The sequence below is a fragment of the Pongo pygmaeus genome, chromosome 16 (assembly GCF_028885625.2).
Source record: "Pongo pygmaeus isolate AG05252 chromosome 16, NHGRI_mPonPyg2-v2.0_pri, whole genome shotgun sequence".
Lineage (NCBI taxonomy): Eukaryota > Metazoa > Chordata > Mammalia > Primates > Hominidae > Pongo > Pongo pygmaeus.
This window is the reverse complement of record NC_072389.2, coordinates 88,592,553-88,610,511: the sequence shown is the minus strand read 5'-3', so window position 1 is coordinate 88,610,511 and position 17,959 is coordinate 88,592,553. Positions and strand designations below refer to the sequence as shown.

General features: G+C 40.3%; 1 protein-coding gene across 8 annotated transcripts in view; it reads left to right on the top strand.

Annotated features, from left to right (window-relative positions):
* The window catches only part of ADAMTSL3 (ADAMTS like 3), a 388,887-nt gene extending 371,150 nt beyond the window's left edge, over positions 1-17,737 (top strand). For 3 of the 8 annotated variants that reach the window (XM_054451684.2, XM_063652832.1, XM_063652828.1), the window contains 4 exons: positions 3,147-3,345; positions 9,252-9,349; positions 14,695-14,909; positions 15,621-17,737. In XM_054451684.2, the coding sequence (XP_054307659.1) occupies positions 3,147-3,345; positions 9,252-9,349; positions 14,695-14,909; positions 15,621-15,727 (619 nt within the window). In that variant the 3' untranslated portion in view covers positions 15,728-17,737. Of the gene's footprint in view, positions 1-3,146; positions 3,346-9,251; positions 9,350-14,694; positions 14,927-15,620 lie in introns of all 8 variants that reach the window. The other 5 variants (XM_054451685.2, XM_063652829.1, XR_010123993.1 and 2 more) reach the window with 4 other exon arrangements.
* The last annotated feature ends 222 nt before the right edge of the window (positions 17,738-17,959 follow it).

Sequence of the window (17,959 nt, the reverse complement as noted above, 5' to 3'; positions counted from 1 at the left end):
CCAAAATCAAATTCATGGCCTCCAGCAAACTTACTCCATCCCCAGTATTTCAGATCTTGATGACTACATCCTAGACGCCCCTCTTTCTCTCACTTCCATCCATTCTTGTCCATTTCCACTGTTACCACTAAAGTCCAAGCCGTCATTGTTTCTTACATGGACTACTCCAGGAGTCTCCTGGTTCTTATTTCCCTCCCTGGAGTACTTTGTCCACTCTCTAAGAATAAAGATATTTGAAACAAATTCATCATGATGGTTCTCTTAGTTTCATTAGGTTTCTACCTCTGCAAATAAAAATATCGACTTCAAAAGATGATCTTGAAAATTAAATGAAAAATTGATTATAAAGTGTCTAACTCAGTACCTGTCACGTGGGAGGTTCTCAGTAAACATATCTACTTTTAAAAAATTATTTTTAAATAAACTGTAATCCTGAGTGTCCAACTAAAAATATATTTTACATTTTTGCTTTGCAAATGATGCCATGTGCAATTTACACATTTATTTTAGGACAAAGGCCAAAATTCCCAGCACTGGGATTGTGACTATCTTGTACATCTTTTTACCTCATGTTTGAAATAGTGCCTAGCAATAGTAGGTGCTCAGTAAATATTTGCTGACTGACTGAGTAAATGAGTGGAAGAATTGAAGTCCCTTCATATTTGGGCCTTGGGCTATCTCTTTTATTGCTTGTCTCTCCCACACTGGTTATTTGATCTCCTTCCATGCTGGTCTTTTTTTGGTCCCTTAGATATACTATTGTGTTTCCTGACTCCGAGGCTTTGCACATACTTCTCCCTCTGCCTAGGACACTGTCCCCTCTCTCTTTACTTAATCATTTCTGTTCATCTATATATACCTCAATACATGTTCAGGGAAACCATCCCTGAACTTGGCCCTCCAAAGTAAATCACGCCTTATGCTGTATGATTTTTATATGTCCTTATCATTCTTCATAATTCTTACCACAGTTGTCTGTTTTGCTCTCCCACTAGACCGTAAATTCTACGGGGAGTAAATCCGCAGGTGTTTTGCTCAATAATTTATTCCTAGCACTTAGCACAATGTCTGCTCCATCATATACTCCCTATAAATATTTATGAACTCATAAATGAATGATTACAACACAGACCCTAGCAGATAGTTGACCAAATAGTACCAAAATCCATAGTAAAAACAATTAACAAATAAAAAAGCATTTGTTGAGTACAAACCAATGAAGAAGATACTAACATCTTACTGATGAGAAACTGGAGAAATGTTTAATGTTATATAGCTCACTGCCCTTGGGCAGATGTCCACACTAGATCCAGTCTCTAAGAGTGCCTTGGAGGAGAGTGGGAGGCAGGGTCACAGTGTAAAGCAAAATAGGTGTCTTTGGACATGTTCTTAGGAGGGCTATCAATATTGCAGGCACCCTAACCGATAGGTCTTCCAGTACCCTTTGTAATTCTCAAAAGGGAGATCTCATGTTAAGGTCATCTGTCAGAAAGCAGCAAACTCATGCTTCAGTAACTTGGAGTAACATGATTGAGAAAGCTGTTTTATGGCATTTCTTGATTTTCAAAACGTGGAGAGAATCCACATTGGGAAATATGTCAGCAGTCTTGTTTCTCAAATATTCTAAAATCTTTGCACACTCCTAGGATAAATAGTCCCACACTTTCATACCTAGCAGAGACCATAGAGATCATCTAATCCCAGATCCCTCTACATCAAGGCTTCTCATCATTTCTGTGCTGAGGCTCCCTCTGGTGGTTTGGAGAAGCCTGTGGCTACCGTCTCAGAGCAAGGTTTTTAAATATGTAAAATAAAATACATTTGATTACAATGGAAACCAATTATATTGAAGTTCATTTAGTGAAATATTTTTAAAGATCTGATATATTGCCGGGTGCGGTGGCTCACGCCAGTAATCTTAGCACTTTGGGAGGCCAAGGCGGGCGGATCACGAGGTCAGGAGATCAAGAACATCTTGGCTAACATGGTGAAACCCCATCTCTACTAAAAATACAAAAAAATTAGCCAGCCATGGTGGTGGACGCCTGTAGTCCCACCTACTCGGGAGGCTGAGGCAGGAGAATGATGTGAACCCGGGAGGCAACGGTTGCAGCGAGCCGAGATCACACCACTGCACTCAGCCTGGGCGACAGAATGAGACTCCGTCTCAAAACAAACAAACAAACAAAAAAGATCTGATATAGATGTACTTCTCTATCAACACAAAAAATAACAAGATATAGTTGTGCTTTAATTTTAATATGGTGATGAATATAAATGATATTTTGAGATACTTGTCGTAATGTGTAAATAGCTATGATTTCTATTGGTAACAAAATCACAGGTATTATTAATGCTACTGTACTTGTGGCCTATGTTTCTATAATTGAAGGAAATATTAAATTTCAGTTAGAGCTTAGTGACAATGAAGACGGAATTCTTTTTCCATCCAAGTATGTGGTTTCCTTGGATAACCGTGGACATCAGGTTAGAAACCCCTGCTCTGCAGTCTCGCAACAGCATCTTTGTCCCAACAGACAAAGCACTCAATATCTCAAAGGTGTCCAGCTCCAAGTTCAGTCTCCTATAATCATTAAAGCATGAACTTTAGAGTCAGATAAATCTAGAATCCAATCCCAGCTCTGCTGGCAGGTTAGTCATGTGGTCATAGCTAAGTTATTCAATTCAGTGGACATCAGTTTCTTTTCTACAAGAATGGGAATAACATGAGAATTATACAAGCTAACATGTAAGTATCTTGCAGGGTGAACAACACTTAGATGCTGGAAATATATTTTCTTCATTTTAGTTTCAGTGAGTTGAACTCCACCTTTTGGAAATTTCCTCCTAAATTTGCCCCAGCTTTACCCTCTAGGGCCACACAAGTAACAGCTCATCATAAACCTGAAGACAGCTGTACCCCATTCCTAAAGTAGTCATCTCTACATGATGACACTGTTGCTCCCGAGTTAAAGAAGGTCTGAGAAAAAGGCTGGGAGTCATCTATGCTGCTTCCCATTCCCATAGCGACATGTGACAGCCTAAGACAGCCGTGGTGTTGGGATCAGCTTTTTCCTTTGATGAGACGCCCCCTCTAAGGTCTGGCATACCAGTCCTTACTAAAGTCCTGTAGTTTTTGTTCCTAGGTGGTTCACAAGTGTGTGGTCACAGTGCTCTGTGTCTTGTGGTGAAGGATACCACAGTCGGCAGGTGACGTGCAAGCGGACAAAAGCCAATGGAACTGTGCAGGTGGTGTCTCCAAGAGCATGTGCCCCTAAAGACCGGCCTCTGGGAAGAAAACCATGTTTTGGTTATCCATGTGTTCAGTGGGAACCAGGGAACCAGGTAAAGCTAACACATCTAGTGTGTGGACAGCACTATCTGTCCACACAGATAGTGTGATAATAATCACAAGGTGATATTAATCACCTTGTTTCCAATAAACTACTTTTGGGGCAGGGGGGCAGGAATCTGACTGGTCTCTGAAATGAATGTATGTCTTTGACCTCAAGGTTTACATTTAGAAATCATAGTATCTCTGTCTTCCAGTACAAAAGTGAACCAAGTTTGGGTTCTTTGAATGCAGTGATGCCATAACAGAAGCTCCAAGGTAGACCAGTTTAGGGCAGTAAGAATAAAAGCAGCCTTCAGGAAAATGAGGCGGGGAACATTAGTGGTATCTGCACAAAAGCCTCAGAATCTTCATCCCAAATGCCACCTTTAATAATGTTATAATAAAAATACTTAGGAAAAAGTTTAATGTGTAGGAACCCATAAATAAAAATATAACACCTTATTGAAACACATAAAAGTTGAGCAAATAAAAGACTTATTATACTCCTGAATGGAAAATCTCAGTACTATGAAGATGTCGATTTCCTTAAATGAATATATGCATGTAATACAATTCCTATTAACATCATAGTAGAACTTTTTTTGTGGAATTAAAGATAATTCTGGCATTCACATGGGAGATAATATGACAATAAAGACATAAATTTTTATTTTAAAAAAGTATTGGAGGTATAGAGAGACTTTCCTCATCCTATGTCAGAGCATGATGCAAAACTGTCATGAGTAAAATAGTACAGCATTAGTGCGGAAGAGACACAGGTTATGATGTATAATCAGAGCTCAGAAACGGACCAGATTGACTTTAACATTTAAAGGCAGTTAATCATAGGAGAAAACATTGTTTTAAAAATAAAAGATATAAAACTACAAAATATTTTTCAAGAAACTAAAGAAGATCTAAATAAATGGAAAGCTGTAAGACTTATTATTACTAGTAACACAATACTCTCGAAATTTATCTACAAATTCAATGTGATCACTATCAAAATTTCATCTGGTTTCTTTGCAGACGTTGACAGTCTGATCCTAAAATTCATGTGGAAATAGAAGAGACACAGAATAACCAAAACAATTTTGAAAAGGAACAAAGTTGCTGGACTCAGACTTCCTGATTTCAAAACTTACCAAAAAGCTATAGTAATCAAGATAGTATGGTACTGACACAGGATGGACATATAGATCAATGAAATTGAATTGAGTCCAGAGATAAACCCATATATATATATATAAAATCAACTGATTTTCTGTAAGGTTGAGAAACCATTCAATGGGGGAAGAATAGTCTTTTAAACAAGTGATGCAGGACAACCAAAAAAGGAAGTTGGACCCTTTACACCACATACGAAAAAATAAAATGAATCAGAGAACTAAATTTAAGAGCTCAATCTATAAAACTATTGGAAAAAAATATAGGTGTAAATTTTCATGGCTTGGATTAGGAAATGGCTTCTTAGATATAACAACAAAAGCATAAGCAACAACAACAAAAATAGATAAATTGGACTGCATCAAAATTAAAAACTTTTGTGCTGCAAAGGAAACCATCAAGAAAGTAAACAGACAACCTAGAGAATGGGAGAAAATGCTTAAAAACTGCATGTCAAAAAGGAGCTTATCTCTAAAATATGTAAAGAATACTTACAACTCAATAATAAAAACACAAATAAACTATTAGCAAGATATACAAATGGCCAATAAGCACATGAAGAGATGCTTTCCATTAGTCATTAAAAAATGCAAGTCAAAACCACAATAAGATACAATTTTTGGCTCACTGGGATGGCATTAGTCAAAGAGATAGTGACAAATGTTGGTGAGGATGTGGAGAAATTGGAACCTTCATGCTGCTGATGGGAATGTAAAATGGTACAGACACTTTAGAAAACGCCCTAGCAGTTCCTCAAAATGTTAGATTAGATCTATTATATGACCCAGAAATTCCACCCCTAGGTATGTATCCGAAAGAAATGAAACATTCAGGATCTACATCCTAGGGCAAAAAAATACAAATAAGAAATGGAGGCCAGGCGCGGTGGCTAACACCTGTAATCCCAGCACTATGGGAGGCCAAGGCGGGCGGATCATGAGGTCATCCTGGCTAACACGGTGAAACCCCATCTCTACTAAAAGTACAAAAAATTAGCCAGTCGTGGTGGCGTGCGCCTGTAGTCCCAGCTGCTCAGGAGGCTGAGGCAGGAGAATGGCGTGAACCCGGGAGGCAGGGCTCACAGTGAGCTGAGACCATGCCACTGCACTCCAGCCTGGGCAACAGAGCGAGATTCCATCTCAAAAAAGAAAAAGAAATGGAACATATGTCCACACAAAAACTTGTACATGAATATTTGTTGAAGAATTATTAATAATAACCACAATGTCATTAAGTAGAAACAACCCAAATAACAACACCCCATAATAATAAAAAAGGGAAACAACTGGTGAGTAGATGTGCTGTGGTATGCTTGCACAATTGAATATTTGACCATCAAAAGGAATGAAGGACTGATATATGCTACAATAGGGCTAAACCTTGAAAACATTATGGTAATTGAAGGAAGACAGATGCAAAGGACCACTCTGCATGGTACCATTTATACAAAGTGTTCAGAACAGGGAAATTTGTAGAGACAAAAGGTAGACTAATGGTTGCCGAGGCCTGGGGAAAGAAGCAATCGGAGGAATTAGGAGTGACTGTTAAAGGTATGGGGTTTCTTTTGGGGATGATGATCATGTTCTAAAATTGATTATGGTAAAGGTTATACAACTCTAAATTCCGTTAACATTTGATGGCAAATTGCATAGTTTGTAAATTGTATCTCAATAAAGTGGTTAGCCAAAAACAGAAAAAAGGCAGTATAAGACAAATTGGCTAGCTAATGTAAGAAAAATAAAATCAGAGCACAGACTCAGAACATACACCAAAATAAATTCTAACTTGATTAAAGAGCTAAGTGTAAAAGTAAGTAAATGCAAGTAGAACTATTATGTCAGTAAAGACCTTTTTAAGCATAAAATAAATTATAAGGACAAATTAATAGGCATTATTATAAATAAGTAAAAATTTTAAGAACTGAATGTCAAAATTTTAAAATTTTTTTCCTGTAATTGAACTCACCTTAGAACAAAAGTCTTCATTTTTGCTCACGGCAGAAAAACCAAAACTTGGCAGACATTTATGGTTTTAAGCATAGTCATTTCCGGACTTAAGCCCAATTGATTCAAGATTTGCCCTGTCATTTTTTTCCTTCTCCCCAGAGGTGGTCTAAGTTTTGTGGGAGAAAGGAGGGTGATATGGTTAGGCTTTGTGTCCCCACCCAGATCTCATCTTGAATTATAATCCCCATAATCCTCAAAATCCCCACATGTCAAGGGAGAGACCAGGTGGAGGTAATTGAGTCATGGGGGCAGTCTCCCCCATGCTGTTCTTGTGATAGTGAGTGAGTTCTCACAAGATCTGATGGTTTTATAAGGGGCTTTTCCCCCTTCGGCACTTCTCCTTCCTGCTGCCTTGTGAAGAAAGTGCCTTGCTTCCTCTTTGCCTTCCATCATGATTTTAAGTTTCCTGAGGACTCCTCAGCCATGCAGATATGTGAGTCAATTAAACCTCTTTCCTTTGTAAATTACTCAGTCTCAGGTATTTCTTTATAGAAGTGTAAAAATGAACTAATATAGTAAATTGGTACAGCAGAGAGAGGGATGCTGCTATAAAGATACCCAAAAATGTGGAAGCGACTTTGGAACTGAGTAACAGGCACAGATTGGAACAGTTTGGAGGGCTCAGAAGAAGACAGGAAGATTTGGGAAAGTTTGGAACTTCCTAGAGACCTGTTGAAGGGTTTTGACCAAAATGCTGATAGTGGTATGGACAATAAAGTCCAGGCTGAGATGGTCTCAGGTGGAGATGAGGAACTTCTTGGGAACTAGAGCAAAGGTGACTCTTGCTATGCTTTAGCAAAGAGAATGGAGGCATTTTGCCCCTGTCCTAGAGATATGTGGAATGTTGAACTTGAGAGAGATGATTTAGGGTATCTGGTGGCAGAAATTTCTAAGCAGCAAAGCATTCAAGATGTGACTTGGATGCTCTTAAAAGCATTCAGTTTTATGCATTCACAAAGAGATGACTTGGAATTGGAACTTATGTTTGAAAGGGAAGCAGAGCATAAAAGTTTGGAAAATTTGCAGCCTGAGGATGCAATGGAAAAGAAAAACCCATTTTCTGAGGAGAAATTCAAGCTGGCTGCAGAAATTTGCATAAGGAATGAGGAGCAAAATGCCAAGACAATGGGGAAAATGTCTCCAGGTCACGTCAGTGGTCTTCACAGCAGCCCCTCCCATCACATACCCTGAGGCATAGGAGAAAAAAGTGGTTTCCTGGGCTGAGCCCAGGAACTTGCTGCTTTGTGCAGTCCGAGCACTTGGTGCCCTGTGTCTCAGCCATGGCTAAAAGGAACCAACATACAACTCAGGCCATTGCTTCAGAGGGTGCAAGCCCCAACCCTTGGCAGCTTACGCATGGTGTTGGGCCTGCAGGTGCACAGAAGTCAAAAACTGAGGTTTGAGAACCTCTGCCTAGATTTCAGAGGAATGTGTGGAAAAGCCTAGATGTCCAGACAGAAGTTTGCCACAGGGGTAGGGCCCTCATAAAGAACCTCTGTTACAGAAGTGCAGAAGGGAAATGTGGGGTTGGAGCCTCCACACAGAGTCCCCACTGGGGCATTGCCTAGTGGAGCTGTGAGAAGAGGACCACTGTCCTCCTGACCCCAGAATGGTAGATCTACTGACAGCTTGTGCTGTGTGCCTGGAAAAGCCAGTCACTTAACACCAGCCCATGAAAGCAGCCGGGAGTGAGGACTGTACCCTGCAAAGCCACAGAGGAGGAGCTGCCTAAGGCCATGGGAGCCCACCTCTTGCATCAGCATGACGGAAGACATGGGGTCACGTCTGGATGTGAGACATGGGGTCAAAGGAGATCATATCGGAACTTTAAGATTTGACTGCCCCATTGGATTTTGGCCTTGTATGGGGCCTATAGTCCCATTATTTTGGCCAACTTCTCCCATTTGGAATGGGTGTATTTACCCACTGCCTGTACCTCCACTGTATCTAGGAAGTAACTAATTTACTTTTGATGTTACAGCCTCATAGGCAGAAGAGACTTGCCTTATTTCAGATGAGACTTTGGACTTGGACTTTTGGGTTAATGCTGGAATGAATTAAGACTTTGGGGGACTGTTGGGAAGGCATGAATGCTTTTGAAATGTGAAAGGAACATGAGATTTGGGAGGGGCCATGGGCAGAATGATATGGTTAGGCTTTTTGTCCTCACCCAAATCTCGTCTTGAATTTTAATCCCCACAATCCTCACATGTCAAGGGAGAGACAAGGTGGAGGCAGTTGGATCATGGCGACAGTTTCCCTCATGCTGTTCTCATGATAGTGAGTGAGTTCTCACAAGATCTGATTGTTTTATAAAGGGGCTCTTCTCCCTTCACTTGGCACTCACTTCTCCTCCCTGCCGCTTGTGAAGAAGGTGCCTTGCTTCCCCTTCACCTTCTGACATGATTGTAAGTCTTCTGAGCTTCCCCAGCCATGCTGAACTGTGAGTCAATTAAACCTCTTTCCTTTGTAAATTACCCAGTCTCGGGTATGTCTTTAGAGCAGTGTGAAAACGGACTAATACAGAGGGGATGGTAAGCTTAGGCAGTTTCTTCCTGACTCTGAAAAAGAGGTGTCTGGTCCACAGAGCTGTACCCTAATCCTCTTTAACTTCCCCCTGGGGACAGTTGGTTACAGTCCCCTTGTAATAGGTCTTCAGCTATCCTGCCTCAGTACATGATCTTAGTACACACAGCATGCATGAGCTTGTAGGCTTTACACTGCATTGTGCTTTTTTGTTCCAGTGTCCTGGACGTTGCATGGGCCGTGCTGTGAGGATGCAGCAGCGTCACACAGCTTGTCAACACAACAGCTCTGACTCCAACTGTGATGACAGAAGGAGGTAGGGGCCCCACCCCAGAGCAGCACACATTCTCTCCTGACTCAGGACAATGATTATAACTGCCTGAAAATGGGATCCTTTCTAGTTTCTACCAACTCTCATAATTGACAGTTTTCAATTATGATTTATTTAGTGTCACCTTCAATAGTATATATTATACTGAAATACTAGTTAATGTGCACTATTTATAATTACAAATTATTTGGATGTTAAACAATAAAGGGACAACACTCTGTGGTAAAAGGGCGAAAAGGATATCATTGAGAAAAGGCAGATACTTCTCCCTCTATATACTAAGTTAATCAAGCCTAATAATATTCCATTTAGGCTTACAGATTAAATCTTCTTAATGCTTTTAATGAACTACTTTATTTCTCTTTAGAAAATGTTTTGATTAGGATATTGTCACAGTGGTTAGCAGATAGTAAAATAAACTTTAATCTTGTTGAGGAGGTTAAAAGTGGAGTTTGCTTTTCTCGTTTTATAAAAGTCTGAGCTGGTAGATGGTTTAGGGATAGAAGAGCTTTGTTCATTGGGTCATCCAGAGATCCAGATGCCCTCCATCTGGCAGCTCTACCATCCAAGAGAACAGCACCCCAGCCAGCAGAAAGTGGGGAGAGAGCCTAGAAGGCACACTAATCAGGGGCTTGGGAGTTCTATTATATCACTCACTTATTGTGTGACCCTGGACTGCCTAGCCACCTAATCTGCAAAGTGGGATATTATCATCCATGTGAACTTATGTTTAGAAAGTTTTAATGATTTAGCTTAGTGTGAAACACGAGGCAGCCTGGGTCATGGAAGATGCTCAATATCTAGCTATTTCTTCCTTTTCCATGTCCTGAGTCTTGCTGGAGAAAATGAGATGACCTTGACAATTGGCTGGGTTACCATTTTGAGCCTTCAGTAAGGTTTGGCAATGTAGAGTCAGTTGCATTTCCTATTCCCCACAAAGTGATTTCAAGCCAAAACCATTCTCCTCAAATGGAAAATGTTTGGAACGGCTGCTCTCATTCTCAACAGACAACCTAAGTTTCCTATTTTCCTGAGAAGATACAGACCACACACAGATTGATATGCATCGTCCCGGATGCTTTACTTTGCATTCACAAAGATATATTTAAAACGCAAATACATACATGGTCACATACATATTTTTCTGAAACTTGCTTTTTCTACCTAAGAATATATTATAGATGATTCCCATCAAGTAAAGATTAACTTTATTCTTTTTAATTTTGTACTTAATATTCTATTCTATTCTACTCAATATTCTGTCTAAATTTTGTACTTAATATTCTGTTGGATATTTTGTACTTAATATCCAATGTTGGACATTGGATAGTTTCAAACTTTTTGCTATTATAAAGGAAGCTTCAGTAAATATCCTGGAACATATATCTTTGTACACAAAGGGTAATATTTTTATAGGGTAGATTTTAGATAATGGAATTGAATTGGTAGGAATGCTCATTTTGATACTACCAAATTGCCATCAAAATTTCTATACCAGCAATATGTGAGAGTTGCCCCCTTTTCATCAACATGATATAGGTTTGCAGTCTTTTAAAATTTTTGCCAATCTGATGGATGAAAATTTATCTCATTGTAATGTGTACTTTCCTGATTACTTTTTTATATGATTTTTTATTCTTCATATTTTTTTCTTGAACTCATCTTCATTTTTTCTTTTCTGCCACCATTACCCTTGGCCAAACCACCATCATATCTCACCTGGTATACTGTCACAGCTGTCCAACTGGTCCCCCTTCATCCATCCATGCTCCTTTCCAACCCAGTCTCCACAGTACAGCCAGAGTGAGTTTTCCCAGATGCAAATCTGATCCTACCACCACCACAACCCAGCTCCCTGCTAGACTAAAATTACTTTAGAGGCTTTACTTGCTCTTAGGAAGATGGACCAAATCCTCAATGTGCCCTATAAAATACCACATGCTTGCCTGGGCATGGTGGCTCACACTTGTAATCCCAGTACTTTGGAAGGCTGAGGCAGGCAGATCACTTGAAGTCAGGAGTTCGAGACCAGCCTGGCCAACATGGTGAAACCCCATCTCTATTAAAAATACAAAATTAGCTGGGCATGGTTGCACATGCCTGTGATCCCAGCTACTTGGGAGGCTGAGGCAGGAGAATTGCTTGAACCTGGGAGGTGGAGGCTGCAGTGAGCCAAGATCACGCCACTGTACTCCAGCCTGGGCAACAGAGCAAGACTCTATCTCAAAAAAAAAAAAAAAAAAAAAAAAAACCACACGCTCAAGTCCTACTTTTCTTCACAACCTCATCCGTTATCTCACGCTGTCTCACTCTTCATGTTCCAGCCACACTGTCCTTCTGTCAGTTTCTCAGATATGTCACATACTTTCCAATCAAAGGTAGCAAAAAATAAGAGGCAGAAAATATAATACAGAAGATAAAGAGTGTAGAAGGATCTATCAAGAGGCTCAAAATCTGATTAAATTGGGTTTTAGACCAAGAGATATGAAAGTGAAATTAAAGGGTAGACTTTTTTTTAATAATGGAAGAAAAATCCTAGAGCTGGGGGTGAGTCAGAGTGGCAGGGAGTCAAGTTACCATTCATTTTCTCTTTTATTTCTGTTTCCTCCAGGATTGGCTGCTCTGTTTTTATAACCTGGTGCTTTTCTTTCATGGTGTTAATATTTTTTCCTCAGATATCTGGTGGTTTATGGATGAGGGATGAAGTTGGTTAGTATAGAAAGCTGTCGAGGGTTTCTTCTGCTGTGTTTTAGCCCCCTTTTTCCCACAGACCTCTTCTGCTGGATTGGTTTATGACCATGGGCTCTCTATAGGTAGGTGAGATGTTAGATCTCACTTTTGAGTGGGTGGACAGGGAGCAATGGAGACCCCTCATTTGCCATAGTAGGGCCTCAGGAAATGTTAGATAGTATTGTAGAAGGAGTAGCATTAGTGGCGTGGGTGGAGGATCAGTGGTGGGCAGGCTGTCTGCTAGTGTTTACCATATGCCCTGGGAAGGTTTTGGGAGCTGTGGCTTCCATTGAAAAGTTATAGAGGGAATGGGAATTGTCAGGGTGGAGCTAGCCCAGACTTATGGCAAGGTGACAACATGGGGACCTACAGAATGCTGAGGACACAGAAAGTTGGTTTCTCAAAATGGTGATTTCTAACTTCTGAAATCAGAATCACCTAGGAAATTTCTGTAAAATAGAGATTCTTGGGCCTCACCTCAGCAGTGAATCAGAACCTTCATGAGATTGCCTGGCCATCTACAGCATTTTAAAGCTGTTTGCTTCTGCCTGCTTTGAATAACCAGGCAGGCTTGGGATCTACTGCCCTCAGAATCAGCAGTTCCATCTGGCTGATAGTGAAAGGAGTTACTTGAGGCAGAAGTGGAGCCAGACTGAATAGAAGTGAGAAATTGAAAAAAGCTAGTAGAAACAGGGTTCCTTTAAGATTTCTGCTGCCATTTCTGCACTCATGCTTCATGTAGAAAACACATGAACCCCAGTTATATGCATAGTGCAGGTGCCCAGACTGCATTCACCTGGCTCAGGTGTCCCTGTCCTGAGTCTTGTCCCTGGCCAGGAGGAAGTTATGCCCTCTACTGGACAGACCTTGCTTTTTATTTATTATTATTTTTTCTACTGTATCCTTAGTGACCAGCCTCTAAGCTTTCCTGGGCTTCAGCTTCTGTGTTGGTCCATAGCTCCCTGTGCCTCTCTCATTCTTTGTATTTAGAAAGCTCAGTAGTCCTGTCTTTGACTTCCCACTGGCCCTGCCTTTCATTGGAGCAAAAGGGGCTGTTTTACAATCCTTTGGGCTGGAAACAAAAGTCAACTTGGAATGATTTATGCAAAGAGGGTGAGGGATTTATTAATAAGACAAGACCACCCAATACTTGTGCACAATAATTTGGTATTCTTTTAAATATATTATTTGAATATTTGTTCAAGTTTCTTCAATGGAAAGCTGATCTCTGTATAGGGATGGTTGAGGAGTACTCAGTCTCTTCTCTGTTGTTCAAAGTGACTCAGTTTTTGGTCCCTAAGATTCATACCCACTGGGGAAAACAAAAGCAGCTAACAGGACACCCACCTCTTCCATAAACCGTATAAACAGTTTGGTGGGACAGCACTGTGTTAAGTAAACCCTTTGATAGAGTCTCCCCCTACTGGCTAATCATAGGATTACTTCCAACTACGTGCAATACTGTCAGAGTTCTTGGATATCACAAATTTCTCCATTTTATTACATTTCCCGTAAAACACTCCTTATGGATTTGTGTGCCCTGATAAAGAACGTTTAATAGGACAACAAAAATATCTCATAGAATCCAAAGGGAGAACAGGGAGCATGCAGTCAGACCTCAGGAAGGACTACAACTAAGAAATGGGAAGTCATTGTTTTTTTTCTCTTCTCTCATCTCTGCAGTTCTGTGTGTTTCTGCTTCATTCTTTGCTTTTTATGAAAACTGGTTTTTTTCTATATTTCTGGCCGATGTGGAAGAATATAGTCACCTAATACTCCACGCTTCAGGTTTGCATGCCTGGTTCTAGCAACCTCCAAATCCTAAGAGAAATATATTTCTTCAACCAGCTCAAGTTAGGGCCCTCTTCCAGTCATCTTTGGAACTGGAAGACACTCTCAAGCAGTGCAAATATGTCTTCAGGAGCCCTGCCTTAGGGAACAAGGGCAGATACCCCAAAGTGGGCCCACTAAGTTTGGCTCTATCCTCTTTAGCATATGTCTTTTCAAAAATCAGAGAGTATTAACTTTCCATCCTGTTTTAAAAGGCAAGGAAATCAGAGATACATTCTTATTCTCATATGGTCTTCAGTAGTTTCTGACTGCAAGTCTTGGTGTGACCTAAATGTAAAAAAGAGTACTTCTTTTAGCAGACAAGATTGCTCACATATGAAGTCATACACCACAGTATGTTTTGAGTGCTTACAAACAGAAAATTGAAGTCTCGTTAACGAATTTGAGGTGGCTTATTGTAGATCATTCTAGTAAATAATTCTCTTCCTTGCCAAGATTGATTTCTTCCAGCTAGTCAGGATGTGTGTGCCTTGACTTGGTGTTGGAAGTCAGTGGAAACATATGATTTGCTTGCCATGCCCTCTTCATCAGAGCACATCTAAGCAGGTGCACTCTGCCCCGGGTGGTGGAGAATGTTGTCACTGTCGTTCTAGCCTATATGGCATAAAAGCAGAGGAATATCTTGGTCTTAGACTCTCCATCCAACCTTTAATACATAGTATGGAGTAAGGTAAAAAGGCTTGGTCCCAGCAAAAAGTTACACCCTGCCTCTCCTATTTTTTGTTTTTCTGTTTTGTTTTTCACTTCAGACCTACCTTAAGAAGGAACTGCACATCAGGGGCCTGTGATGTGTGTTGGCATGCAGGCCCTTGGAAGCCCTGTACAGCAGCCTGTGGCAGGGGTTTCCAGTCTCGGAAAGTCGACTGTATCCACACAAGGAGTTGCAAACCTGTGGCCGAGAGACACTGTGTACAGAAAAAGAAACCAATTTCCTGGCGGCACTGTCTTGGGCCTTCCTGTGATAGTACGTACACCTCCCAGGTATCTCCACTGCCCCAGAGGCCTTGATGGCATCAGATCCTGATGCTACCATCACTGCACCAGAGACTACTAGTGATTACCTCATCAGTGTCCCAACTGAGGGGTTATTCAGAATGGATTTGGTAGCTTGGGACATCAGGGGATGAACTCCTTTAGGTGGGTGCAGCTCCATGTTCTCTAGAGAAAAAGCAGTTGGATTAGTAGCATGCCAGCATCATTGGTTACTGCCTTTCTGACAAGCACTGGCAGTCTCTCCACACACTTCTCTTCTGCCTGGTAGTCTTACGTGCTAAGACAAAAATTCCATGGATGGGCTTGGGTATGTATGCTGATGTCCTGAAATTACATGTAAAAATTGTAGGTTTATTTTTCTAGGGAGCAGGTGTGTAGCTTTCATAAGTTTTTCAAGGAGTCCATGACCCTGCAAAAGTTAAGCATTGCTGCTCTGAGAACTCAAAGGAGCAGCATGGGCGAGAGGGACTGGGAGGGCCCAGAGAGCAGCGAGAGGTCACTTGGCTGAGCTGAAACGGAGTCCAATGCACTTCTGACTCTTGTGCAAAACAATGGCCCTGACCCAAAGCTGGTTTCTTCACCTCACTCTGTGATCTCAATTTATGGCTTTTCATAAAGTCAAATAATTTTTAATTAGGTCTCTAATAAGCTATATGTTATAGATTTTTTTTCTTTTTTGCAGGAGACTGCACAGACACAACTCACTACTGTATGTTTGTAAAACATCTTAATTTGTGTTCTCTAGACCTCTACAAACAAAGGTGCTGCCAGTCATGTCAAGAGGGATAAACCTTTGGAGGGGTCATGATGCTGCTGTGAAGATAAAAGTAGAATATAAAAGCAATTTCCCCATGTCGCTGACTCAAAAACATGTATTTCTTAAAAGACCAGATTCTATGGATCAAACAGAGGTTGATGCAAAAACACCACTGTTAAGATGTAAAGTGAAATTTTCCCATGGTAGTTTTATATTCCAATTTTTAAAAATGATGTATTCAAGGATGAACAAAAATACTATAGCATGCATGCCACTGCACTTGGGACCTTATCATGTCAGTTGAATCAAGAAATCACCAAGATTATGAGCGCATCATCACATGCTGCCTCTTTCCTGTGATTTGTAGACTAGCAGAGTGGTACATCCTAAAAACCTGGGAAACACAGCAACTGATGACTTCCTCTTCTCTCAAGTTGCAGGTTTTCAACAGTTTTATAAGGTATGCGCATTTTAGAAGCTCTGGCCAGTAGTTGTTAAGATGTTGAGATTAATGGCATTTTCATAGATCCTCGGTTTAGTCTGTGAAAAAGAAACCATCTCTCTGGATAGGCTATCACACTGACTGACCCAAGCGTTCATGGAAGCGTGGCATCTTGTCCTTGCTTTTAGAACACCCAAGAAAGAAAACACAGAGTAGATATTGCCGCCATTGGTACAACGACAGAAATCTATGATCAAATGAGGCATCTTGGAAGTCAAAGAAGAGGGAAAGTTAACCTTTTCTACTGATTTTGTAGTATATTCAGAGCTTTCTTTTAAGAGCTGTGAATGAAACTTTTTCTAAGCACTATTCTATTGCACACAAACAGAAAACCAAAGCCTTATTAGACCTAATTTATGCATAAAGTAGTATTCCTGAGGATTTTATTTTGGAAAATTTATAAGAAAGTAATCCAAATAAGAAACACGATAGTTGAAAATAATTTTTATAGTAAATAATTGTTTTGGGCTGATTTTTCGGTAAATCCAAAGTGACTTAGGTTAGAAGTTACACTAAGGACCAGGGGTTGGAGTCAGAATTTAGTTTAAGATTTGGGGAAAAGGGTAAGGGTTAGTTTCAGTTTTAGGATTAGAGCTAGAATTGGGTTAGGTGAGAAAGGAAGTTAAGGTTAAGGCTAGAGGTGGCTTTAAGGGTTAGGGTTAGGACCAGGTTCAGTCAGGGTTGGACTGGGTTTAGATTGGGGCCAGTGCTGGTGTTAGTGATAGTGTCAGGATGGAGGTTAGGTTTGGAGTAAGTGTTGTTGCTGAAGTGAGTTCAGGCCAGCATTAAATTGTAAGTTCTGAAGGTGATTTGGTTATGGGGTCTTTCCCCTGTATGCTACCAGTTGTGTCTTTAGATGGCACACAAGTCCAAATAAGTGGTCATACTTCTTTATTCAGGGTCTCAGCTGCCTGTACACCTGCTGCCTACATCTTCTTGGCAACAAAGTTACCTGCCGCAGGCTGTGCTGAGCCTAGTTCCTGGTCAGTAATAACTGAACAGTGCATTTTGGCTTTGGATGTGTCTGTGGACAAGCTTGCTGAGTTTCTCTACCATATTCTGAGCGCACGGTCTCTTTTGTTCTAACTTCAGCTTCACTGACACTGGGATGAGCACTACTGTATGTGGAGGCTTTGGTGATTGGGAATGGATGGGAGACAGTGAGGAGGACACACCAGCCCATGAGTTGTTAATCATCAATCACATTTGATTGTTGAAGGTTATTAAATTAAAAGAAAGATCATTTGTAACATACTCTTTGTATATATTTATTATATGAAAGGTGCAATATTTTATTTTGTACAGTATGTAATAAAGACATGGGACATATATTTTTCTTATTAACAAAATTTCATATTAAATTGCTTCACTTTGTATTTAAAGTTAAAAGTTACTATTTTTCATTTGCTATTGTACTTTCATTGTTGTCATTCAATTGACATTCCTGTGTACTGTATTTTACTACTGTTTTTATAACATGAGAGTTAATGTTTCTGTTTCATGATCCTTATGTAATTCAGAAATAAATTTACTTTGATTATTCAGTGGCATCCTTATAAATGTAGGCAGCTTATGTGTGTTATTTTTTGGTAGCCTTGGGTCTTGTCACCGTGGTTGCGCCTTCGTCAATCTAAGAGCCACCCCAGTGAGTTTGATTCCCTGGACTGTCCTTCAGAGTGTGGATTACAAGACTCAGAGCAGATCTCACAAAGGTTCACTCTAATGCCCTCATTTTACTCATTTACATATTGTGAATCACATT